The following is a 27,078-nucleotide window of genomic DNA, read 5'->3' on the forward strand; positions in this document are numbered from 1 at the left end:
CAATGCGCCAGCAATGCGCCTAAACCTCTTTTTTAGGCCAGCATGCCCATGAGCGCACAAATGGGAGCAAATGTATTTGCAAAATAAATGACGTGGCACTGTACGGGAAAATGCGGTATTATATTGTAGGGCCCTTAATTGTTTTAAGCTGTTCATTCATTCTATTTTCATAAACTAATTAATTCAATTAACAAAGTATTTGTATCTCGGTGTGTCTAATCAATAAGGTAAAAGTCTGTGCAAATGAGTTTATAAGGCCACAGGAGTAGCAAGGGAAAAAAATAATACTAATCACCTTTCTCTAACAAGACACTAAAGCCCTAGAGTCTGCTTAAATTGACAGTTCTCTATGGCTAGCACTTGCCAAGATGCCCCAAAATGCAATTACTGTATGATTATTGTTGAAAGCAATTCAAGTCCCACCTAATATCTGGACAGTCACCTCACATCCTGCCTCCTGATAGAAAACCTAAAGGAAGCATATCATTTATATATATATATATATATATATATATATATATATATATATATATATATATATATTAGTGCTGTCAATCGATTAAAAAAAATTAACTAATTAATCGCACAATTTTTTAAAATTAATCGCGATTAATCGCGATTAATCGCAATTAAAAGACTGAAACTTTTTGGATATGTAAATGTAAAATGTAAATAATTAATGTAAACTCAAGACAAAGAAACTATTTAAATTCAAAATATGATTGTTTATTGGAATTTTTGTTTAACTTGTAACACAGATTTTCTCATGTAAACAACATACCTGCAATAAACCATCAATATCCTCCAAATTAACTGTTGGCTTGAAAGCCATATTTATTACAGAAATAAAAACACAGGCATGTAAGTACCATTTGAATTTCAAAACAATCAATGCCAATAAAAAACAAAAATGATTTCCATGTTGAATTCTAAGTGGACTGCAAAAAAATTCCAAAGTATAGTCATTGCCAGTGCTTTAAGTGGGCCAGTACGCACCTGTACTCAGTACCGCCACTTCCAAATATAGCTCTTGAGCGTACCGCCACATCTCCGTGCGCCCAGAACGTGCTTGTAGCGTACCGGTACGCTCATTTGGACATCTGTTTTAATAGAGGTTTTAATCTTTTACCTGCACTGCCGATTTTCAGAGCGCCCTTCACAATGCAAGCTTCCCAATTCATCCCACCCAGAGCAGAAACGACATTACCCATTCACCCTTAAGTTATACAAGTGAATAGCGCATGTGTCGCTTTTCCCACTGTTAAGTGTCAACAACTCAACGTGGCCTGAGAAGGTGTGTGAAACTCATTGTGAGTTATACTAAAGCAAAATCTTGAGTATTTATTGTCTGATAAACATTAAAAACTGTCTGCGGAGGTTGAGTCGTCCTGCAGCCCCCGCTGGCTGCTCATTGGCTGCAGCATCTTTTTTCTAAATTCTAAAAAAACACCGTAGACGGCAAGGCACAAATTGAGATATTCATTTATCTAATTAATCTATAGCCTATGCACAAAGACAATATGATCTTTTTGTCCCCTTTTTGTTTTAAAGCTTGATGAAGAGAGAGAGCACAAGTTGCTGCAGCTGAGGAGGACAGTGATGCACGCGTACAGGAGTGATTGACAGTTCGCGGCACTGTGTACAAAAAATACTCCGCTACACAATTATTTCGTTATTTTCGTTTAAGCTTATTAACGTTAGCGTTACAGAAAGGTCTGATTTACGCACTGTTACAGTCATTGTTTTTTTTTAAACAATGACATTTGAGTTCATGATTTTAATGTTGCTGTTTCTTGTGGCAGACTAAATGAAGAGTAATGTTTCTTGTGGCAGACTGAAGAGTAATCCGGCTGAGTTTTATACTGAAACTTTCCGTCTAAAAGTCCTTCCTTGGTCTTATGCATATTTCTTTGCACGTTGAACGCACATAGGCCACAACTGGAAATAAAAAAACTACAACCGCGTTAATTGCGTTATTTTTTTTTAACGCGTTAAATATTTCAAATTAATCGAATGCGTTAACACGCTAATTTTGACAGCACTAATATATATATATATATATATACATATATATGTATATATATGTATATATATATATATATATATATATATATACGTATATATATATACGTATATATATATGTATATATATATACGTATATATATATATATATATATACGTATATATATATATATATACGTATATATATATATATATATATATATATATATATATATATGTATGTATATATATATATGTATGTATATATATATGTATGTATATATATATATGTATATATATATATATATATATATATATATATATATATATATATATATATATATATATATATATATATATATATATGTATGTATATATATATATATATGTATGTATATATATATATATGTATGTATATATATATATATGTATGTATATACGTATATATATATATATACGTATATATATATATATATACGTATATACGTATATATATATATATATATATATATACATATATATGTATATATATATACATACATATATATACATATATATATGTATATATATATACATACAGATATATACATATATATATACATATATATATATATATATATATACATATATATATATATATATATATATATATATATATACATACATATATATATACATATATATATACATACATATATATATATATATATATATACATACATATATATATATATATATACACATATATATATATATATATATATATATATATATATATATATATATATATATATATATATATATATATATATATATATATATATAAATATATCCCGTTTCTTTGCGGGTATTTTCGCATGAGTCATGTAGGACATGCTGAGGCACTTGTCTTAATTTAGCTCAAGATGAAGAGAACGTGACTCGATGGCCTTCTCCAGACAAGCATATTTCAATGTGTGCTGTGAAGTTCTTCTACCAACACTACCACAGAAAGTTTTCCACTACTTTTGGGTGTCTCATATAATTTCCTAAAACATATGTTGGGGATTTTAAACCACAATGTTTCACCAGAGTATACAAGTGACTGTTTAATTCAAAGAAAGTTCTGAAGTTACACGCTTAATATAGTTGAAGTGTATAAGCCAAAATAGCAAATGGATTGCAAGGTGTCAGGCCCAGGACATTCAAAGTGAGTGGATTGACACTAAACTGAGGCAAATGAAGACTAAAGAACTATGACTGAACAGAAAGGGCATGTTGTTCATTTAGTTTGGCATGTCCCCATTGAACAAAAAGAAAAAGCAAGCACATAGGGGATACTGCCTAGAAAGTTTATGAGGTGAACTGATTCAAAAGAATCAAGTCATTAGGATAAATCAAATTCTCACCTACTACTTCAGTGGGGATCTTGATTTATCCCTGAGACTTGCATGTTTTGATTAATATCATTCCAAAAACATGAAATGAATTGGAATCATAACTTAATCCAAATATTTTAATCATTGGAATGAATCAAAATCTCACTACTAAAGAGGGAATATTGATTCATCCAACAGACTTGAATATTTTTAATCAGTTCATTCCAAAAAATTTACTGAACCATCCCTGAATCAAAAGATTCAAAACCCCTACTAGTGTAACAGTAGCAATTTGAACTCGTCCAAAAAATGTATTGTTTTGATTCAGTTCACCTCCAAAACTGGTAAATCATTTCACGAAGCCTGAAGTAATCTCCAGGAGGGTTTGTCGGCTTAGTTATCTCTCAACTACTGTGTTCGAAGCAGATTCAAACAGAAATTCTTCTTATCTTTAAAATCTTTTTATTTTATTTGATTCAGTATGATGTCAACCTCTCAACACCTTTGAGGCTTAACCTTCACCAACCTTTTATCTTCAAGTTTTAGAGGGTTTGGAAGACTGACGTTCCACAGAAAGACTACCCTTCATGTGTCAGCCTCCGAGGCTTGTTTCCTGAACTTACGGGCCGTTCTGAGAGACCCAGGCCTCTACTGTTGAACTGTGATCTATTATGGGAAATGGGAGCTCTTGTGATCAACAGGGCCGACCGCCTCATCCATCAGACCCAGTACATTTGCTCTGACATGGCTGTATCACTTCTAGGCAGCCGTGCAGATTTCAAGGCTATATTTGAAATGTGACATTATACGTCATCCTCCCCACTCCTCTCGAAGTCTGTATGTTTCCACGAATTAACTAGTACTACTCTTTCTTCCTCTGGAGAGGCTGCTTACTGCCGAGTCTGCACCTCAGAAATACGTCAAGAACTCAAGACTATAAGGTTTCAACCCTCCAGGAATCTGTGATAGTGACACATTAGGGGCACTTGATACTGTGAATGTGTTTTTTCATTATCAAATTAATATAAATAATACTGGCAGCCAATACAGTGTCTCAAAGCTCTCAAGATTCGAAAATGGTGCTCAAATAGTCTTATTCAGAATTTGGGAAATGTAACTTTTTGGCACTTGTGCTCAGAAAGGTAATCAGGTGTTAAGAAGCTAAAGATTTCCAGAAATAAATCCAAATACTCAAAGCATGAATACTGATTAGCAGAACCATGCTGTGTTTGATCCCATTTAATAACCGTGCTCTCCACTGAGGGTACACTAATGTTGATAACATAGATTTTTATGGGTCTGTGCCCAAGCATCACGGATAACACAGGGTGATTGTCTTTCAATCATACACACTCCATTAAACCTTCCCAAACAAGATCTGAAAAAAAAGAGCATGCATTGCATTTAAATCAGTGCTACTTAACACTAAACTGTTTAGACATATTAAGTCAGTCATAAATGTGCAAAAGTATTAAGAAGATTATGTTTGATGACACCAGATTTAAGCTTTGGCATTGCATAAAACAAAAAAGTTTGGGGTCAGTCTTTTTTATTTATTTATTATTATTATTATTATTATTATTATTATTATTATATATATATATATATATATATATATATATATATATATATATATATATATATATATATATATATATAAATTAACACTTTTACTTAGCAAGACTTTACTGAACTGATCAAAAGACATATATTGATATTGTTACTAAAAATTATATTTGAAATAAACCGTTTTCTACTGATAAAACAGTCATGAAAAATCTAATACTATACTATTTTCAACATTTATAATAATGAGAAATGTTTCTTGAGGACCAAATCAGCATATTAAAGTGCTATATAAATATGTTATATGTATTAAAGAAATATATAAGCACTATATAAATGCCCCATTCATTCATATTATAATGATTTCTGAGGGATCATGTGACACTGAAGACGGGAGTGATGCTGCTGAAAATTCAGTTTGGCCATCACAGGAATAAATTACATACATAAAAGCAGTTAAGATTAAACCTGTTAGCCAGACCCCCATTATGAGACTCACAGCTGAAAGTGCTCTACCTAACTTAAAATTGTAATAGTTCCTGACTTCAGTCTGCTACACACACAATTGTGATTAAAAAGATAAAAATTTATAGACACTGAAGTGCCTATAGTGTGTACAACACAGACATTTTTTTTCCATATAAAAGTACACGAAATAAGTCCTGGAGCAATCCAGAAAAGTAATGTGTTTAAAGTCACATGTCTCATGAGTTTCTATTTCAAATCTGAAGATAGCATGAAAAATTAGATTCCTGCAACCATTTTTATGAGACTATGTCTAGCTGCCCCCCCCTCCCCCATGTAAATATTTACCAAATCTATTGAAGGGCTTTACAAACTACTTTAGTCAATAAACATACCACTTCATAGTTTATTATTATAAAACAATAGACAGAATCTTAGACATCGCATAAGTGATTTATTTGTAATAAATCACTTATATGATGATTTATTTGTAGTGACACTGTATGCTACAAAACCATGCTGTTTTTTTACTACCGTCACACAGTTTTTGAGCATAGGTTATTCCATAACATATACAAACAATACTGTCCCCAAAGAAATAAGACGTAAACAAAGGAATTACCATCAATATTACAACGTTATTGCTTCGTTGGACTAAAAGTGTGCTATGAGATGTCTTTCAGTGGACCCTAACCTTTCTAACTAAACCGGCATTTACAGCTGTGGATGTGTTTTTGACTTATTACAACGAATCTGGTACATACTGTGTTTTGTTTATGCATTCTTTCATGTGTATTGCTTACACAAATTTAGCAAATACATTCCTTATAAGCTTTCCATTGAAAAACAGCGATCTGTCATTGATGCTTGAGGCTTAGACCTTTATAATAATATATAGTTTGTATTGATGAATTTTGACCCATTTAATTTAATATATTCGTAAACATTGACACATGCAAACATAGAGCATTCAGTGTGCCGGCACCCAGGTGTGGGTTAACAGGTTAAATACAATTTCACAATTTAACTATATTTTTATTCAAATAAAAGCACCCTTAGTGAGCATAACATAAACATAAATAATAATAATAATTACTGACCAGAAACTTTTGAAAGACATGAGACTGCATGGCTTTATAAGAGGCGTGGCTTATGGACCTGATTGGAAAACACTAAGCCAAACTGCGCATAAAACATAATTAGAAGCTCCACTGCATCATAAAAACAAATGCCCATGTGTATGTCTTCAGACTGAATTATGAATCCATGTTTAATGTGAACCTTCGAAAAGATGATGACTTGTACGTACACATTATGAATTTCTGGATTTGAGCCTCAAGTCATTGACACACAAGGGATTTCTTTGCGTGGAGATAGTCTCACTCACTGACTAATGGTGTCATAGCCAGTGTTCAAAGACGTCAATATCCCTCTAGATCTGAACATGCTGTTTACATTCTCACTCCACTATCTTCTTCATAAGCATATGCCTTCTGATCCGTGATGCAGTTTTAATTAAAAATCATAGAAAGAGGAGGAGGGGAAAAAAAACAGGAAATTGGAAAGAATTGGGTGAATTTTTCTTCTTCTTCTTTTTTTAAGAGAGAGAGACATATTCCCATAAGAATTTCCAAAATAATAAAATCAATTGTCTAATGTGCATTCCTCTCCGTGAACTACAAAGTTCACTTTGTTATACTACAACTCATTTTTAAACATAATTAGAACAAATGTGACTGGTGTTTCTTGACATACTGATTATTTTCTCATCACAATAGACTTAATTGCTAAGCTCATTGCTAAACCCTCCTCCTACACCTGTTAAGCTGCTCATTTTAATCCTCTGAGGTCTAAGGGTATTTTTGGGACCTGGAGAAGTTTTGACATGCCCTGACATTTGTTCTTTTTTCAGTTGCTTATAAACATCTAAATGGCTAAAGTTTAATCTCACTCTAATCAGCACAAAGGTGAAACATTATAATCTGAACAGCGTATTTGTATTACATATCCAATTGTTTTCTTGGCATTGACTTTTTGTGTACAGAATTGATTCATCACCTAGTAATTGTCATCATTTGCGAACCATCATGTCATTCCAAACCTGTAGGAATTTTCCGATAAAAATTGCTTCCCGGGGTTAAAATATAAATTTTTAGCAGGGTTGCCTTGGTAAAATTCACATTTTAGGGGCTAAATATCACGTTGTTGGTATTGGGGTTGCTTCAAACCGCGGACATGAAAAACAACCGCAGTCGTTTGGGTTAATTTTTTATGATAACTTTATTCCATAAATTTACTCCATAAAATAGACCACAAAAAAGTGGTTTCAGTCTTGCATGATGCAATGTGGCATTACAATATCTGCACACAGAGGCAAATTCCCTCCACCCCTTTGTTGACAAAGACATCCACGTTCCCAAATCTGCAAGAAGATTTTAGTTTTATGCCCTCTTGGGTCATTAAGAACCAATTCAGTGCTAAATCCCATCTTAACTCCATCCATCCAGTCTACATTCACTTGCGATCACCTGCCACATGGGGATCTCTGGGAGCCACCAAAGAAAAAACACTGCAGTAATGGACCACACTTTCTGGTGGAAATAAATGAACTATATTCATCCTCATAAAGTGGCTTCGACTCCCTATAGGCGAATGAACCTCAAGGTTTCTCTCAACCTCTTTATTATATGAAATTATTTGGTCGTTCATACCTGGAGTATGTACCCTCCCCTAAAGCCTGAAGATAATCCTCCTCTGCTGTTCTGGGGGAGATAAACAATGGATTCTCTCCCTGGATTTAGCCAAATCCAATTTAGGACACAGTGCCGGGCTACCAGCCTCTCCTGTTAGTCACAACAGTTCTATGGGCTCTCAAGCAGTGGCCAGCGATAAATACTCTTTAATGGAAGATGAATTACAGAGAGAGTCGTTTATTCTGTACGACACTGCTCGCGAATGAGCGCGGCTTGAGCCTTTTAATTATTTTCTTGTAAGCACCAAGTGACAGTTCAGAGATTCTACAGGACTGGGGAAGATCATTTCAACAGATGATTAATCTTGCAAGCATCCAAGTCATTATGCAACTTCATACCTATGGAAAATAGTAAAAGTAATTAATAACTGCATGAAGGAATGAATGTCATTATTCATATTTGCCTAACATTTAAGCAGTCGCCCTGTTAAACCCTGTGCCTAAAAACAAGATGACAGAGGAAAAGTAAAGTCCAGCTTACATAATAAATTAAAGCACATATTTACACTAAACATGACAAATTCCAAATAGGCTAGTGACAATGCCCCTGAATTTTCGAGATACCCCTACCGGAGGTAGAACTAAACCCAACAATGTTTTTCCTCATCTCTAAGGTCTCCCATATATGAAATGGATTCTTGGCTAAAAATATTTTACTGCTAAGATTGTTAAATTAACAGATATTGTTATACACCACAAAACCAATAAAGGACTAAAATATAGCCTGTCCGTATGGGAGTTAAGGCATATAAACTAATGCAGATCAATCGCACAAGCTCTGAGAGCTTTGAAACTTGAGATGTTTGTAGTCAGGAAGTTGATTTAACTACTAGAAAAGACTGGATGTGAATATCTTGATGTATGGAATAAATAGATCCATGTAAACACATATCTAAAATAAGCGGACATGCACAAATTTAATATCTATGCAGAATGTTTTCATTTACTTTGTGCTTGCTTTGCCTGGCATTATCATAGAAACACATATGATGACTTGTTGGAAAGGTGGGGTTGTGCTGAATCCAGCAATACCAAATATATGTACATATATGTAAATATATGATAAAAGAGAAGTGTTCTGTCACTCAATGTATGAGGTGTCCAAAATGAATGAAAATGGAACACTGACATAATTGAGTCCAAACCCATTCATTATCAGTGGTGAGAAGAATGTTGAGAAATTCAAATATAAGAGACATCAAAAAATATTAAATATGGCACCTTGTACTATATGGAAACAAAGATTGAAATCGAAAGATAACACCTTACCATAGCACAAACAGGAGACCAGGAGTTTTAACTTAATGAACTTTTTAATAAAACTATAACTTAACTTCACACAATACAACTTAAATTATTAATATGTAAATATATGATAAAAGAGAAGTGTTCTGTCACTCAATGTATGAGGTGTCCAAAATGAATGAAAATGGAACACTGACATAATTGAGTCCAAACCCATTCATTATCAGTGGTGAGAAGAATGTTGAGAAATTCAAATATAAGAGACATCAAAAAATATTTAATATGTTACCTTGTACTATATGGAAACAAAGATTGAAATAGAAAGATAACACCTTGCCATAGCACAAACAGGAGACCAGGAGTTTTAACTTAATGAACTTTTTAATAAAACTATAACTTAACTTCACACAATACAACTTAAATTACTGTCTTAAATAAAACAAATGGCAATCTAACTAAAGAAACAAACACTCTTCGGGGAAATGAGCCCTGTCTTCTCAGGCTGTTTAGTTGATTTTCTAGCAGCAACCATTTGGAACATCAACTGCTTTTGGTAACCATTGGAGAAAGGTCTGGCTGCAGACTTGCACTTGCACTCTCAGACACTGCTTCTGCTAGCGACGTCACTTGCAGTCTTTATTTTTTATTTTGTTCTATTTATTGATAACTTTTTGTTTGAATTTCCCAACATTTTATAACAGTTGCCATGTGGCGAAGACAAGAAAAAATAAACTAAATTACAATGTCAATTGCAATCGCTACTTGCACTCTCCGCTACCTGTGACTTCAATCAACACAAATCTTGCATGTTGCCACTGGAGACAAGACGCTGTGGTTGTGATTAAACGTTTAAAACTAATTTAGTACTATAACGTACAGGGTCCTGCAAGAAAAAGACAAGCACAGACCTTGGCCACAGAACAGCAGAATATGAACGCAATGCACAAAGTCTTTCGTTAAGCGTTTTCCTCCTGTAGAAAAAAAACTAACACTTAATATGGCATAATGTATTCAGACACATTAAGTTCAATTAAAAGATCAAATTCGATATATAGTTATTATTCAATGTACTGCAAGGCAAGCAGATGGCTATGAACACAATGTGCAAACTTTGTCCTCCCATACAACATAACGCTTAATGTGGCCTAATAACAGACTAAGATGATAAAGACAATTTAGTAGGCCTAGCCTAGCCTATATGTCTTGTTGTTGACTCTAAGTATATACAGACCAGCAAATATGAACGGGCATTATGCATTAAGTGATTTTAAAAGGATCAACTCCGTACAGGCAAGAAGACGAGTACAGAACGCAGTGCGTTAAATTGTACATTAAACGTTTTCCTCCTATAGAAAATCATTATAAATAAAACACATAATGTAGGTTAATGGACAAAGACAGTGATATAAACAAGTTGTAGACAGTTTATTCTATATGGAAAAATGCTTAATGTGAAACTTTGCGTGTTGCGTTTATTCTGGGCGTGTTGGGTTTGTTCTGGCCATGGATTTGCCGATCTTGTCTTTTTCTTGCAGGACCCTGTACGTTATAGTACTAAATTAGTTTTAATAATTTAATCACCACCACAGCGTCTTGTCTCCACTGGCAACATGCACGATTTGTGTTGATTGCAAGTGAAGTCACAGGTAGCGGAGAGTGCAAGTAGCGATTGCAAGTGACATTGTAATTTAGTTTATTTTTTCTTGTCTTCACCACCTGGCTTTATAAAATGTTGGGAAATTCAAACGAAAAGTAATAAAAAAAATAAACAAAATAAAAAATAAAGACTGCAAGTGATGTCACTAGCGGAAGTGCAAATGTCTGAGTGTGCAAGTACAAGCCTACAGCCAGACCCTCTTGAAACATTATGGGGTCAACTCCCCATGATGTTACAACTGCAACACACCACTCATCCACATTGTCATCAGTGACAAAGTGGGTCATATTTGGACAGTCAGGGCAAGAGCAAAACCCTGTGCAGGTCAAGCCCACAGAAAGACACTGGCATTTGGTGGCATCGGTGCAGTTTCCGTCTTTACAGTAGAGGTGGGTGAGGTCTCTAACTCCTTTAGGTGCTGGTGCCTTCTGGAACATCACAGATTAAATGCAGCCACCTTCTCTGAGCCTCCATCCTCTACCAACTGGGTTCCAGAGAAGAGTTTTGGCCAGGTGGCTGTGATGCCACACTGCTGTTTGGTACACGGCTCTCAGCACATGTTGCTGGAAGCCATCTTCTGTTGGGGGTAGATTTGCTGCTGACACCTCAGCTCATCCAGGTTGGTGCTAGGATGCCCATCTTGGTGCCTCTTCTTTGTCTTTCAAGATCTTTGATTGAGTGTTGGTGGTCATATCTATCAAAAACTATAACGACACAGATGTTACCTTCCTTTCCCATTAAAGTTGCGATCTTTTTCCAGACACACTCACCCAGGTCATTGAACGTTTGAAAGGCTGAATCATTGAGCATTTGAAGAAGATCCATGCCATCAATGATATATGCTGATGGTTCTTTTACACTTGGCAGCTGCTGTTGTCTTCTTTATGCTTCCATCATCAAAAAACAAAGAGGGTGGGACAAAATCATGTTTAATCTGAGATACGAGATTTTTATGACTTGGGAGCAGGGAGATACGAGGTTATGCACTCATTGATAAGAATGATACAGACACAGATGTCGCTGCTGCCAGCAGTGTTCATCAAAGTCTGCGGTCGTGTCGAGCCTTTTGACAAGAGGTAAGGCTTTAAGGGGTAATTAAACCCCTGGTCAGAGCCTGACTCCACCCACTGGCAATATTTGAAAAATGTTGAAAAGTGGGCAGAGCACAGCGGAGATAGAGGGGACAAACCAACGGCAGGGCTGAGCCGGTGGGGCGTGAACCTGAGACCCTCAGTGACAGATTAATTGACAGCTGCTGAGTCGCTAAAATGGAGAGTGACTCTAGTGACGCAAGTAGTTTTGCAACAGAGCGTTCATTTGAAGTAGACAACTTTTCTCCCCCACCTTCACCTGAAGTGGAGGATGTCGAGGTGTCTGAAAACACAGGGCCAGGGCCTGAACCATATCAATTCAAGCCACTGGCTCAAACTGCGGTCTTAACTCCCGGATTCTGATAGGCATCCGATGATGCTAGCGAAGCAGCCGTGCAAGAGAGAATGGGGCCAGTCTCCGAGTAAGGCACTGCATCACTTTTCCACGTGAGCTTTGTGGAGCATTACAGCTGTGTGGAGCATTACCGAAGCATTACAGCTATGGATTTTTAACAAAACAAGCCTACTCAAATGTATCTAACCTAACGATTTTCATTTGTTATTGTAAGAAATGAAAAAGAGTTATGCAAAGATAGGCTTACTTGGCGCCAGTAGACAGACCTTTTTTCTCCCATAAATAAAACCCGTTAGCCTACTTGGGGCATTTTACATGCACAGTGCCAACTTTGAGTCAGTAAAATAATAATAAAAACAATAATTTAATGCTGGTATCCAAAACATTTAATTCAATACAAGTAGAATTAGAAATTAGATACATTTTAAAACTTCAATGCACATGTATAATAAGCCTAGTAATAATAACTCTAGTACTATCGATCATAACATACTTCTACAGAGACTGGAAAACTGGGTTGGGCTTTCTGGGATGGTACTCAAATGGTTCAGGTCATACTTAGAAGGGAGAGGCTATTATGTGAGTCTAGGAGAGCATAAGTCTAAGTGGACGTCCATGACATGTGGAGTGCCACAAGGGTCAATTCTTGCACCGCTCTTGTTTAGCCTGTATATGCTTCCACTAAGTCAAATAATGAGAAAGAACCAAATTGCCTATCACAGCTATGCTGATGATACCCAGATTTACCTAGCCTTATCTCCAAATTACTACAGCCCAATAGGAGGATCTTTGATGACATATTTGTACGCACACGCGAGTGGTTGTGTGGCAACAAAACAAACAGTATGGCGGGCTGTAAAGACGCAATGAGCACTTTCAAGTGAGTTAAGGCCCGTTCACACCAAGCACGATAACTATAAAGATAACTATAAAGATAACGATATTAGCGTCCACACCAGCGAACGATATTGTCTGTGTAAAAAGAAAACATTAAACTCAGTGACTTTGTTCAAGAAATGATTCACAGGTTTATTTGAATCATCGCTTACCCGTGTTACTAGAACTTTGTTGTTCTCTTAGCAAAATAAATATTTTGAATATAGTTTGTATGATATAATAATTATTTATAATTATAATAAATATTTAGAAATAATTATTATATATATATATATATATATATATATATATATATATATATATATATATATATATGTATGTGTGTGTGTGTGTATATGTTTGTGTATATATATATATATGTGTGTGTGTGTGTATGTATGTATATATATATATATATATATATATATATATATATATATATATATATATATATGTATATATATATATATATATATATATGTATATGTATATATATATATATATATGTATATGTATATATGTTATAAATATTTTAGGCTAGTGACAAATGGTCAAAAAGTGCTTTAGTTTTCGAGATACCCCTACCGGAGGTAGAACTAAACCCAACAATGTTTTTCCTCATCTCTAAGGTCTCCCATATATGAAATGGATTCTTGGCTAAAAATATTTTACTGCTAAGATTGTTAAATTAACAGATATTGTTATACACCACAAAACCAATAAAGGACTAAAATATAGCCTGTCCGTATGGGAGTTAAGGCATATAAACTAATGCAGATCAATCGCACAAGCTCTGAGAGCTTTGAAACTTGACATGTTTGTAGTCAGGAAGTTGATTTAACTACTAGAAAAGACTGGATGTGAATATCTTGATGTATGGAATAAATAGATCCATGTAAACACATATCTAAAATAAGCGGACATGCACAAATTTAATATCTATGCAGAATGTTTTCATTTACTTTGTGCTTGCTTTGCCTGGCATTATCATAGAAACACATATGATGGCTTGACATTATCAGTGGTGAGAAGAATGTTGACAAATTCATCGTTACTGCAAAGTAACTTACATTAGGTAAGTGCTGATCTATATTTATGATACATTTAATAATGATACATTTCATAAGGCACAGTATATTATACAATTCATATGAACCACAGATCCAATTGAATCAGGTTAACATTGGAATGGAACACCTTTATTAAAATATCGTCACTGACGGGCAGAATCTTTGCATGTCCAAATTTTGTCTATTTCATATTTTTTCACAATTCAATGCTATTGGTCAAACAATCTAAAGTGGTAAACAATCTAAAGTGTTGAAAATAGATTGAGAGCAAATCTCTTAACTCCACTGGACACTTCAACTGTCTGAGAATCCTCGTAACGCCACCTCTTCTTTACTCCGCGGCAAGAAGTTCCACGGCATTTTGTGTCCTCAGGATTTAAAGTCGCAACGATTGAGAAATCATCATCGAGCAACACATAAAGCAAGCCTTAACTCTGATTTTATCTATTTTAAACTATGATATCAGTTATTGATGTATTTTAAATGTTTACTTATTACTAGGCAAGGCAAGGCAAGTTTATTTATATAGCACATTTCATACACAATGGTAATTCAAAGTGCTTTACATAAAATAAAGTAAAATAATCATGAATAAAAATAATAAAAATAAAGACAAGCAATTTTAAAACTTTTACAATTATGAAAAAAACTACTTTACTAAAATGAATTTAAAAACAGTTAGAAAATGATTTTACATAAAAAAGGTGAAAATATAGTGCAATCAGTTCGGACATTGCACAGTGCTCATTTAATAAATGCACAGCTAAACAGATGAGTTTTGAGTCTAGATTTAAATGTGACTAGTGTTTTAGCACATCTGATCTCTTCTGGAAGCTGATTCCAGCTGCGGGCAGCATAGTAACTAAAGGAGGACTCCCCTTGTTTTGTGTGAACCTTCGGTATTTCTAACTGACTTGATCCTAATTATCTGAGTGGTCTGTTAGGTTTATATTCAGTGAACATATCTGCAATATATCTCAGTCCTAGGTCATTTAGTGACTTATATACGAGTAAAAGTACTTTAAAATCAATCCTATATTTAACTGGAGGACTGGTGTGATATGCTCAGATTTTCTGGTTCTAGTCAGAATCCTGGCAGCAGTGTTCTGCATGAGCTGCAGCTGTCTAATGGTCTTTTTGGGAAGGCCGGTGAGGAGCCCATTACAATTGTCCACCCTGCTGGTGATAAAGGCATGAACAAGTTTCTCAGTGTCTTGGCTGGAAACAAAACCTCTAATTCTTGCAATGTTTTTGAGATGATAGTATGCTGATTTAGCTACTGCTTTGACATGACTACTGAAACTCAGACCGGTCTCCAGAATCACACCAAGATTCCTGACATGATTTTTAGTTGTTTGACCCCTAGAGTCAAGGTATGCATTCACCTTGAACACTTCATGTTTGTTTCCAAATGCAATGACTTCAGTTTTTTCCTTGTTTAGCTGAAGAAAGCTCTGGCACATCCAGCTATTAATTTTATCAATGCATTGGCAGAGGGAGTCAATAGGCGGATCTTTTGTGACGTCATTGTTTATGTTTGTCGCGTTAGATCATGGGAATCGTGTGGCAGGAAACACCGCTAGATACCTGTAATTTGATTGTTTTGCACGTTTGGAGGAGGATTTAGAGAAGAGGATGGTTCACTCTTGCTGTGTGGTCGATTGTACGGTTAGTTGGGGGCCTGATAAAAAGTTTTTTCGAATTCCCTCCGAAAAGGATAGCGAAAAATGAAAGAAATGGTTGCGTGCAATTAGGCGATTGAACCTGGACGCTCCGAAGAAAGCCTGCAGCTTCTGATCGAGTTTGTGAGGCACATTTTGTTCATGGTAAGTCTTAGTGACTATGTATTTATAGAAGATTGAATAAAAATAAATAAAACTGAGTCAAATCAACCGAGTCATATGTTTTCGCTTTCTGATTCAGGTGTCCCAAACCGCAATCCACAGCACCCAGACTATGTTCCTCACATCATTCTGTAGCTGTGCTTTGCTGCAAGCCTCACTAGTACATGCAGCATTTGTAAGTCCTATCCTGACAGCTGCTTCTACTTTAAACACAGTGACTTTCAGAATAAAAGAAACACAGTATAGCTTAATGTTGAATTTGCTCATTCAATTGTAAGGCTGTACTGTTAAAGCTGCGGTAGGGAACTTTTGATGCTCTAGCGGTTAATAAACAGAACTGCTTGCATCTTGCGGAAGAACATTGTAGCCGGAACTACTTCTCTCTGTTTATGTCTATGAAGAATCACAAAGGTACTGGGTTACTACGCCACGGTACCCCCGAAGCAATCTAAAATAGTCCGAATATAAACACTTATTATAGGTGCACCCTAGTGATTCAAGACAAGCTAAAAACACGGTTTGGAAAATGGATTCATGGTGTACTCGCTTATTATATACATTTTTCTACATTTTGAACACAAACAAAGTTACGGACCGCCGCTCTGATTGGTTGTTTTTTCCTGGGAGCGATGGAGTTTCTGCAAATGGCAATAGGACCACTGGGAGGAGCCAGAGGAGCTTGATTTTTTTCACAGATTATCTGTCTCATTTTCTACTGTCAGGACATAATCACAGGTTTAACAAATATGTAAAAAATATTTTTTTACAAAAGTTCCCTACAGCACCTTTAAATCTCTGTTTGTTGAAATAAAAAAAAAACTGCTAAACTACTAGTTTGAAATGTCTTTTGGCAAAAGTAATATGTCCTTTAAAGGGGATGAATGACAACTCCTTTGAGGCAGTGTTACAACGAAAACTGTCAAACAGCCAAAGTGCAACACACTGTCAGCACACTTATTCTGCTAAAATATAAATAAAAAAGTAAATAAATAAATAAATTTTTAGATGACCTAGTCAACTTCAAAAACAACCATCCACCCCTGTGACCCATCCCCAGTTACCCCACCACCCTGCTAGCGCTGAAGAAGCATTGAAGAAGAACGCAAACCCAAAATAATGATATGAATGCTGCACCTTTGAGAATCACGGTGTACATATGATAGATGTTAATTAACAGCAAGCTGGAATGTTCATGCACACAGACTGTACGTCAAAGACATGAATAAAAGATGAAGTGCACCTATCAGGGGTTGCCTAAGAGACACGGACAGGGATCTTTTATCCATTTTCAGTATTTCTGGTGAAACCAAAACTGAGATCCTTCATTCTCGCTCTCACTTTCTATCTCTTTCTCATTCAATATCTCAGAACACACAAATGCAAGACATAAAAACGAGGAGGAGCTTTGATGGAGTCACAGGAGGTGCATTCATTGCCTGTTTATTCATTCTGTAATGTTCAGGAAAATGACTCTGAATGGGGGCTGTTTGGGATCGGCCCAAACTAAATTAATGGTGCCATCCATTGGCATCGTTGAGAACATTCGCAGCAGATTTATTCCGCCTTTTAATTCCCCTTTGTTCATCATCAATTGAGTCTTGCAGGTGGGAACGCCGGCAGTGGTTCTGCAGGCATGTCGCTTACTTTAGTTAATGTCGCTTGCAATAAACTGTGATTAGTTAATAGGCAGAGGGCCAGCAGTGTTCCTTATACTTCTTACAACCAGCTGTCCCATTGGACCTTTACCCCGAGATGATAGCCAATTTTGTTTGTGTGCATTTTTGAAGTATGTGAAAGTAAATGTACTTGTGGCTGCACAGGTGTCAGTAGGCGGAGTCAGATTCAACAACTAAAGTGAGAAACTGACTAAATTCAGATTAGCATTCTAGTGCATGCTCTTTCTATTTCTGTCATGAAAAATAAAGTATAGAATAGGATATGAGGACTGGACAGGACAGGACACAATGGGATGGGAAGGGATGGGACAGGATAGGACAGAAGAATGCTATTCCAGTTCCTACATCCACTGCCATTTACTTCGCAGGTGTCTTATTTTGAGTGTCAACAATAAAATCTCCTGACAAACAAATTTGCTAGCATTTGTTTTGCAGATGTAAAATTCATCAGTAATTATTAAGATAATTATTTAACACACCTGCCTCTACAAACATTTGCTGAGCAAGGTTTGTTGATTTGTCACAAAAATAACTTTTACTCTTTGATACATTTCAAGAGTTTAATTTAAACAATGTAAGTTCTGAAAGATTTTAAAATCCCTGGTACACCTTCGGGCAGGTAATGCATTTTGGTAGTCTGAATGGAAAACATAATAGCCCCTAAATGTCAGGCTTGAGATTCCAAGTCCTGCACGGCAATCTTTTTTCAGCTTTAAAATCCAACTTCAAGTAGTGCTTTTGCATATTTCTAAATAGGTATACAGGCATATGATTCAGTATATACTGAATTCAGTAAGTAGTATGTCATTTCAAACAAGTAACTGGAAAATAATGTCAGGCATGTTTTTCAAATGTGAGTTCCAGTTATTTGACACTTGAAAACAGCTGGCACAGCAGAGGGTAAAAGATTCTCCACTAATTAATTAAAAGGCAGATTTCCAGACTTATCAAAGATAATTACCGTTAACTACACAAACACCCCTAAGATACCCCCGCTGCGTATCTCAGCTTCACACTCAGCAACAATGCTAAACTTACACTGTTATCATTCCCTCTCTCTTATTTCCCTGTCTATATTACACACACACACACACACACACACACACACACACACACACACACAATTAGCAGCTTGTCTTAACCGTTCTCCTTTGGGATAGTACAATGCATGTAATGTATGCAGTTACTGTATCAGCTGTATTATAACGTTTGACACATTTTGTTCTACAACAGTCTCAAAGCCTCATTTTCACTTTTGTTATATTTATAATTACACATCTTAACCAACAAGCCATTAATAGCTTTAATGCAAATAGACTTTATTTGAGTACTTCACACATTCAAGTATTTTATAAAAAAAATTAAAAAAACTATGTTTGCTTAAAAATGAATTATGTCATCAGTTACTTAGCTTCAAGTTATTTCAAACCCATATGAAGATTTCCAGTAGATTTTGGTCTGTTGCTCACTCACAACTATCATATGGCTTCTGAAGACTTGAAATAGTTTTTACAGTGCTTTTTGTCATTTTTGGAGCTTGACAACACCAGTCTCACTCCACTTTCATTGTATAAAAAGAGCAACTTGAACATTCTTTTAAATACTGCTTTTCTGGAGGAAAACACTATGAACAGTTCAAAAAGACGAGATTGTATTTTTTTTTTTTTACTTTTTGGCAGAAGTATTCTTTGAATTATGCATTTGTAATTCAAACAGACTTGGATTAGAGCACAAGTAAAAGCCAGCAGTATCACTGGGAAATATTAATAAGATGGCCTCACTCATCTCTCTCCCAGGAGTAAAGTGCACCAAGGCCAGAGATCACAAAAGGGTATGAAAGGTCATAAGGTAATCTGATTACAATTTCGTCAATTAGCTTGCCAATGAATGAGAGTTTCCCGGAGAATAATAACTGCTCATCGACTCTTATGAATACCTTGTGTACTGTAGTTTCCTCCCCTCTGTGAGATAGACTTCAAATGACAGTCACATTTACAAGCCATACCTCTATGTAGTTTACCGTGACAATGCATTCATCATCTAGTTTTCATATTTTTCACATAGACAGTGAAGATGTTTGTACCGACTGTAACGCAGTTCGTAAGACGGGAAGGAGGAAGCGGGAACCAGCAAACATTTAAATGAAACTTTAATAATTAATCACAAAACAGCGCGACAGCCCCTCTCGGATGACTGCCATGCACAAACAAAACCAAAACACAAAATAAAACCGAGGTCCGGTCCTCTCTCGTCCTTCGCTGTCGTAACTCCTCTTTTATCCTTCCGGAGCTCCTCCGTGGGACTCGAGACTCGAGAAAACGCATATGCATTTATTAAATTTGTGACTGAGTATATTTTTACACCAGTTTTTTAAAAGTGGTGGAGAAGGACGTAGATAACAACTCTGTATCTAAGTGTCAAATTGTGAGTGAGTGTGTATGTGCATCCCTGAGGAGGACTCAGTCTGGGAAAAGCCAGTGGGGTGTGTGAGGCTTTGTTGAGAGGATCGATATCACCCAATCTCCCTATTCTCTCCCAGGACTCACTATAAATCTGTTGCAGGTCCAACAGCAGAAGGTACAAGAGCTAATTAGTGCAAAGCTGCATTGGTGGTGAGATAGAGAGCATATGGACAGACAGTCGATACTTATGGGCAGTCTTTAAAAGTGACATTAGTCTCTAACATGATTACACTGTATGAGTTTTTATGTTCCAATCTGACACAAACTGTCATCCTCTGGAATGCATGCAGGCGCTGATCAAGCCAATTATTTGCCATGTCAAACTTGAGCAAGGAAAGCTATTCTCAGTTGCTCTCAAAAAGGTCAGCAGCAATTCAGAATGCAAAGCAATGCAAGAATGGGATAAATCTCCTTATGACTCACTATAAGAAGATTTCAGATATAGCAAAATGGTCAATTGGAAAAAAATGTAAGATTTTAAATTTTTTACTTTTATGAAACTTGATAACCCCAGCACAATTTTCTGAATTAATCTTTTTTTTTCTTTCTTTCTTTTTTATTTTACATAAAGAAAATCAGACAGCTTTGGAAGGAGGTCCAAACGGTGACAGAATTTTCATTTTTTGGACAAGCTACCACTTTTAAGATATATAAAAGGCAGGAGGCCTCAAGTTAAGACTCTTTTGCTGTTTATCTCTCATTGCTCATTCCTTTTCACCCTTTACTTCTTCCTGTGGTTAACTATGTTGTGGCCTTGAGCAAAGCACTTCATCTAGACACAAACTCAAAACAAGCACAGACCTCCATTCAACTCTTGCCTTGTGGCCAACGCAATCTGAGCTCAAGGGTGGATGTGGTTGACCCGGCTAATGGCTTACACAGAGGTGTAGGCAGAAGAATCTCTGCGGAGACCAGAGGTGCTCCCTAAAAGGTGTATTGTGGAGTCCACCCCAACCATACCAACCATCTGCTCATGTCATCACCTCTGCGGGTGTGTTTCATTTACGCCAGGTTCTTTCACTGACAATTCTTTCATCGAGTCTCCCACATCGCCCCCCAGCCAATGTTTGGAGACATTTTATAGCACAAAGAGGAGGTGTAGAAAGGGTGACGGTAATTACATTCACAAATTATTACCTGGCACTGTTCCAAAAACTGTAAAAAAAAAAGCATTTCATCATATGTGCAGTTGGGAATGTTTAACCTATACTTCTGAAGAGGAAAATAAACTGAAGAGGTGGAGAGAAAGTGCCATAGATCTGAGAGTATGGAGAGAGTAAACACAATTTCCCTGAGGGTGTTCGGCACTCCTGCAGATTCCCTCGCTGCTCTCACGGCGTTTAGAGCTTTCTGTTGAGCGCCGAGATCAGTCACGGGTTGATGCTGGGAGCTGCCGTATACCCCAATGTCTTCTGATCTGATCTGAGACACAAAACAACCTTATTTTACATGGCACCATGCTGTGCGTGGAATATGAAAGACGGGAAAACTGGGAATTTATATTCTAACAGAAAAGACATGCATTCAAAAAAGTCACAGAACTGCCATTAGGCTCTCTTCCAAAACCTAGTGAACTGTCTCTGTAGGCAGCATTTTAAGGCAGTAGGCATTTTTGCATGTTAGGCATTTTTGTTCTAAAGTGTTGACTTAATTATGCTGCCCCCTTAAATAAAGTATTTTGGGTTAAATTTAAACAGCAAGCTCAGTGAATTTATAAACGGAAGATGATGGGAGAAATGCTGATTATTCAAATACTTTCAGTATACAGTAAATTATATCCGTAATCAACATTTCTGTCACATCATCTGTCATCTTGGATTTACGTTTTCACTGAGCTCTCGGTAACGTGTCCTGTCAGTTTATAATTGAATTAATCTGTAATATATTCAATACTGAACGTATAAGTTTAGAATAACTCAATAACTGATCAATTGATCATATAATGCTCAACAGCAAGCTAAATAAAATAAAACAATATTTCTAAATCGATTTTATTTTTACCCATTTAAGAAATAAATGTACTTCAATGGGCTCAATGGGAAAAAAGACACACACACATACATTCATATACACAAATATATACAGTACAGACCAAAAGTTTTGACACACCTTCTCATTCAAGGAGTTTTCTTTATTTTCATGACTGAAAATTGTAGATTCACACTGAAGGCATCAAAACTATGAATTAACACATGTGGAATTATATATGGAATTATATACATAACAAAAAAGTGTGAAAAAACTGAAAATATGTCATATTGTAGGTTCTTCAAAGTAGCCACCTTTTGCTTTGATTACTGCTTTGCACACTCTTGGCTTTCTCTTGATGAGCTTCAAGAGGTAGTCACCTGAAATGGTATTCCAACAGTCTTGAAGGAGTTCCCCGAGAGATGCTTAGCACTTGTTGGCCCTTTTGCCTTCTGTCTGCGGTCCAGCTCACCCCTAAACCATCTGGATTGGGTTCAGGTCCGGTGACTGTGGAGGCCAGGTCATCTGGCGCAGCACCCCATCACTCTCCTTCTTGGTCAAATAGCCCTTGATGCCTTCAGTGTGACTCTACAATTTTCATAGTCATGAAAATAAAGAAAACTCTTTGAATGAGAAGGTGTGTCCTAACTTTTGGTCTGTATTGTACAGTATTGTTCAAAATAATAGCAGTACAATGTGACTAACCAGAATAATCAAGGTTTTTAGTATATTTTTTATTGCTACGTGGCAAACAAGTTACCAGTAGGTTCAGTAGATTGTCAGAAAACAAACAAGACCCAGCATTCATGATACGCACGCTCTTAAGGCTGTGCAATTGGGCAATTAGTTGAAAGGGGTGTGTTCAAAAAAATAGCAGTGTCTACCTTTGACTGTACAAACTCAAAACTATTTTGTACAAACATTTTTTTTTTTCTGGGATTTAGCAATCCTGTGAATCACTAAACTAATATTTAGTTGTATGACCACAGTTTTTTAAAACTGCTTGACATCTGTGTGGCATGGAGTCAACCAACATGTGGCACCTCTCAGCTGTTATTCCACTCCATGATTCTTTAACAACATTCCACAATTCATTCACATTTCTTGGTTTTGCTTCAGAAACAGCATTTTTGGTATCACCCCACAAGTTCTCAATTGGATTAAGGTCTGGAGATTGGGCTGGCCACTCCATAACATTAATTTTGTTGGTTTGGAACCAGGACTTTGCCCGTTTACTAGTGTGTTTTGGGTCATTGTCTTGTTGAAACAACCATTTCAAGGGCATGTCCTCTTCAGCATAGGGCAACATGACCTCTTCAAGTATTTTAACATATGCAAACTGATCCATGATCCCTGGTATGCGATAAATAGGCCCAACACCATAGTAGGAGAAACATGCCCATATCATGATGCTTGCACCTCCATGCTTCACTGTCTTCACTGTGTACTGTGGCTTGAATTCAGAGTTTGGGGGTCGTCTCACAAACTGCCTGTGGCCCTTGGACCCAAAAAGAACAATTTTACTCTCATCAGTCCACAAAATGTTCCTCCATTTCTCTTTAGGCCAGTTGATGTGTTCTTTGGCAAATTGTAACCTCTTCTGCACATGCCTTTTTTTTAACAGAGGGACTTTGCGGGGGATTCTTGAAAATAGATTAGCTTCACACAGACGTCTTCTAACTGTCACAGTACTTACAGGTAACTCCAGACTGTCTTTGATCATCCTGGAGGTGATCATTGGCTGAGCCTTTGCCATTCTGGTTATTCTTCTATCCATTTTGATGGTTGTCTTCCGTTTTCTTCCACGTCTCTCTGGTTTTGCTCTCCATTTTAAGGCATTGGAGATCATTTTAGCTGAACAGCCTATCATTTTTTGCACCTCTTTATAGGTTTTCCCCTCTCTAATCAACTTTTTAATCAAAGTACGCTGTTCTTCTGAACAATGTCTTGACCACCCATTTTCCTCAGCTTTCAAATGCATTATCAACAAGTGTTGGCTTCATCCTTAAATAGGGGCCACCTGATTCACACCTGTTTCTTCACAAAATTGATGACCTCAGTGATTGAATGCCACACTGCTATTTTTTTGAACACACTCCTTTCAACTAATTCAACTAATTGCCCAATTGCACAGCCTTAAGAGCGTACATATCATGAATGCTGGGTCTCATTTGTTTTCTGAGAATCTACTGAACCTACTGGTAACTTGTTTGCCACGTAGCAATAAAAAAATATACGAAAAACCTTGATTATTCTGGTTAGTCACATTGTACTGCTATTATTTTGAACAATACTGTATGTGCAGTCTCTGAAAAAAGGTACAAAACTGTCAACTCAAAAGGTACTAATACGTTCACTTTAGGTACTAATATACACCATTTAGGGGAAAATAATCTACCTTTTAGGGTTTAAGAAGGGTATACAAACTATAAAATATATTTATACAAACTATAAAATATTTGGGGAAAGAACTCACAAATATGGAAAGATTTGGAAAGAATTAGAAGAGAAACTGATGTGTCATCCCAAAGCATTTCCCTTAGTGAACTGTTGCTGAAATAACCAGCTGAAACTTCCCTAAAAACCTCAGGAAGACAGAAAAAAATGTAGGATCCCTTCTCTCTCATTCAGAACTCAAAACTAATGTATACTGAATGTTTTGTAGTTTTACGATTTAATGCCCACTTGGTGAAAACAAGCCACATCCAGGCATTTCTACAAGGAACAAGTGCAATCTGTCACGAGCTGCAGAGTGCCAAAGGCATACAACAAAACAGTGGAACTGAGCAAACTGAAGTGCAAGGACGTCTCCAGGGATGTTAAGTTCATGGAGAATGAGAAGGAAAAAAATATATCCAACAAACTACCAAGAAAGAGAGTCTCTTTTGAGCAGCTGCAGAAACCATACAAACCACTGCAGTTGCTTTGTCCTTTTTGTGCCCCTTTTCCATTTTCGCGAATGGCCATTGTCTCCGAGTCAACAAGCTATCACCGGAGCTTAAAAAGCTCCAAGGAGGCTGAGTGCCATGTCAGTGGGGTGTGCTGAGATATTGTAATAAGCTGGTCAACTGTAAATGCTCTGTCAATTATGAACACAAAGGGCCATATTGCAAGAGAGGCGCTAATGAGCTGGAGGCTAATGGGCAATCGTGATCGCAAAGAGACAGAGACATCTAAATTTGCCATTATATTACCAAAACAAATCAGCTCATTTCATTACCAATCCCAGGACATTTTCATACCAATCAGTCGTCAAAGTGCCCGTTGTGGGTGATTTATTCCATGGTATAATAAGACAAACATTATGTGGTTGCGATATTCTGCATGAGGACTGATAATATTGGACCTTAGCTCATCAGAAACCACACAGGATTCAGGAAATATCACCCGACCAATTATCAGCACCATAAGCAGGACACCAGGCTGGTCAGCACCACAAATAGGCACCAACTCACCAACCATCATACGAATATAAAAGTCAGATTACTCTAAAACCACCGAAGCTTTGCCTTATCATTTTTCCAGGCTTCGGCCAAATAATCAGATTTAGATCGAATTGATCACTTCAAATTTATTTACCTCACACACAGCACTGAACAAAATGCATGACTCTCCAGTGACACTTTCAAACTTTTTTCCATTATTATCACACACAGCTGTGTTTTTTTTTCAGCAGAATTGATTTTTTAAATATTTTTGCTCACTCAACTCATTTGATTGATTTAAAACGCTGAATCATTCAGTAACAAAATACCATTGTGTGTTGCTTGGAGACAGTTTTCGTTGGCAATAACACTCTAAAATCTAAGTCCCTTAATATTAACTACTTATTTATTGAACTACTGTTGTATGAAATCAATGTCACATTTGCAATCATGCTGATACTCAGGAGAACATTGTTGTATGAGATACTTTAAATCATTTTATTTTGAACAGCAGCATGTTTCATGTTTGTTTCTTTGTATGTGCTGTTGCACTCATTTGATTTGATTTCTTCAAGAGTCTCTCTTTCACACAGACAGGCTGACAGACAGAACCTCAACTGGCATGATATTCAATATATTATCCATTATCAGTCGCCGTTCACACTGAATGTAATAAAATCAGAATCAATTTTTTATTGAAGTTTCCATGCTTTCCTAGTTATTTTTTGTTATTGATGTTTTAATCAAAATACTTGTTCAGTTGGGAAAGTAAAATTCTCTTTCACTTGCCCCTTTACACAAATTCACTTGAAGCCTGCTTGAACATACATTAAAATGAAGATATACAGTCTCATAACCAGTATACACTATTATAAAGAACCCTTAAATCACTGAGAGCCACAGCGTCATTGAAGTCCAGCTGTACTCATCATTGACCCAAAGACTAGCTGAACTCCTGAGACTTATTAGAGTGTACTCACACTGCCAGTTTGAACCGTGCCCGAGTGCGTTTGACCACCAAAGCGCGGTTCGTTTGACTAGTGTGAGTGTTCCGAATCGTGCCCGGGCGCGGCTCGATTAGCCGGGCCTGGCCCGCTTGGAAGAGGTGGGCCAGGGCACGGTTCAGTTGGACTCGGGCGCGGTTCGCATGCAGTGTGAGCGCTAACCGTGCCGGAGCACGGAAAAGGACGCTTTGCATCACGGTTTTGCGACGCTCCAAAACCAACATGGCAGGGAAAGGGTCGCTTTGGTCTACGGCAGAGGTGC

General features: G+C 36.5%; 1 protein-coding gene across 6 annotated transcripts in view; it reads right to left on the reverse strand.

Annotated features, from left to right (window-relative positions):
* The window catches only part of LOC127934660 (tetraspanin-9), a 185,909-nt gene that overhangs the window by 41,713 nt on the left and 117,118 nt on the right, over positions 1-27,078 (reverse strand). Inside the window, exon 2 of one of the 6 annotated variants that reach the window (XM_052532181.1) lies at positions 19,766-21,841. The exons of the other annotated variants lie outside the window; for them this stretch is intronic. Within the exon in view, the coding sequence (XP_052388141.1) occupies positions 21,452-21,841 (390 nt within the window). The 3' untranslated portion in view covers positions 19,766-21,451. Of the gene's footprint in view, positions 1-19,765; positions 21,842-27,078 lie in introns of those variants that run through there. 6 annotated transcript variants of the gene reach the window in all.

This window comes from Carassius gibelio, chromosome A18 (genome assembly GCF_023724105.1).
Source record: "Carassius gibelio isolate Cgi1373 ecotype wild population from Czech Republic chromosome A18, carGib1.2-hapl.c, whole genome shotgun sequence".
Classification (NCBI taxonomy): domain Eukaryota; kingdom Metazoa; phylum Chordata; class Actinopteri; order Cypriniformes; family Cyprinidae; genus Carassius; species Carassius gibelio.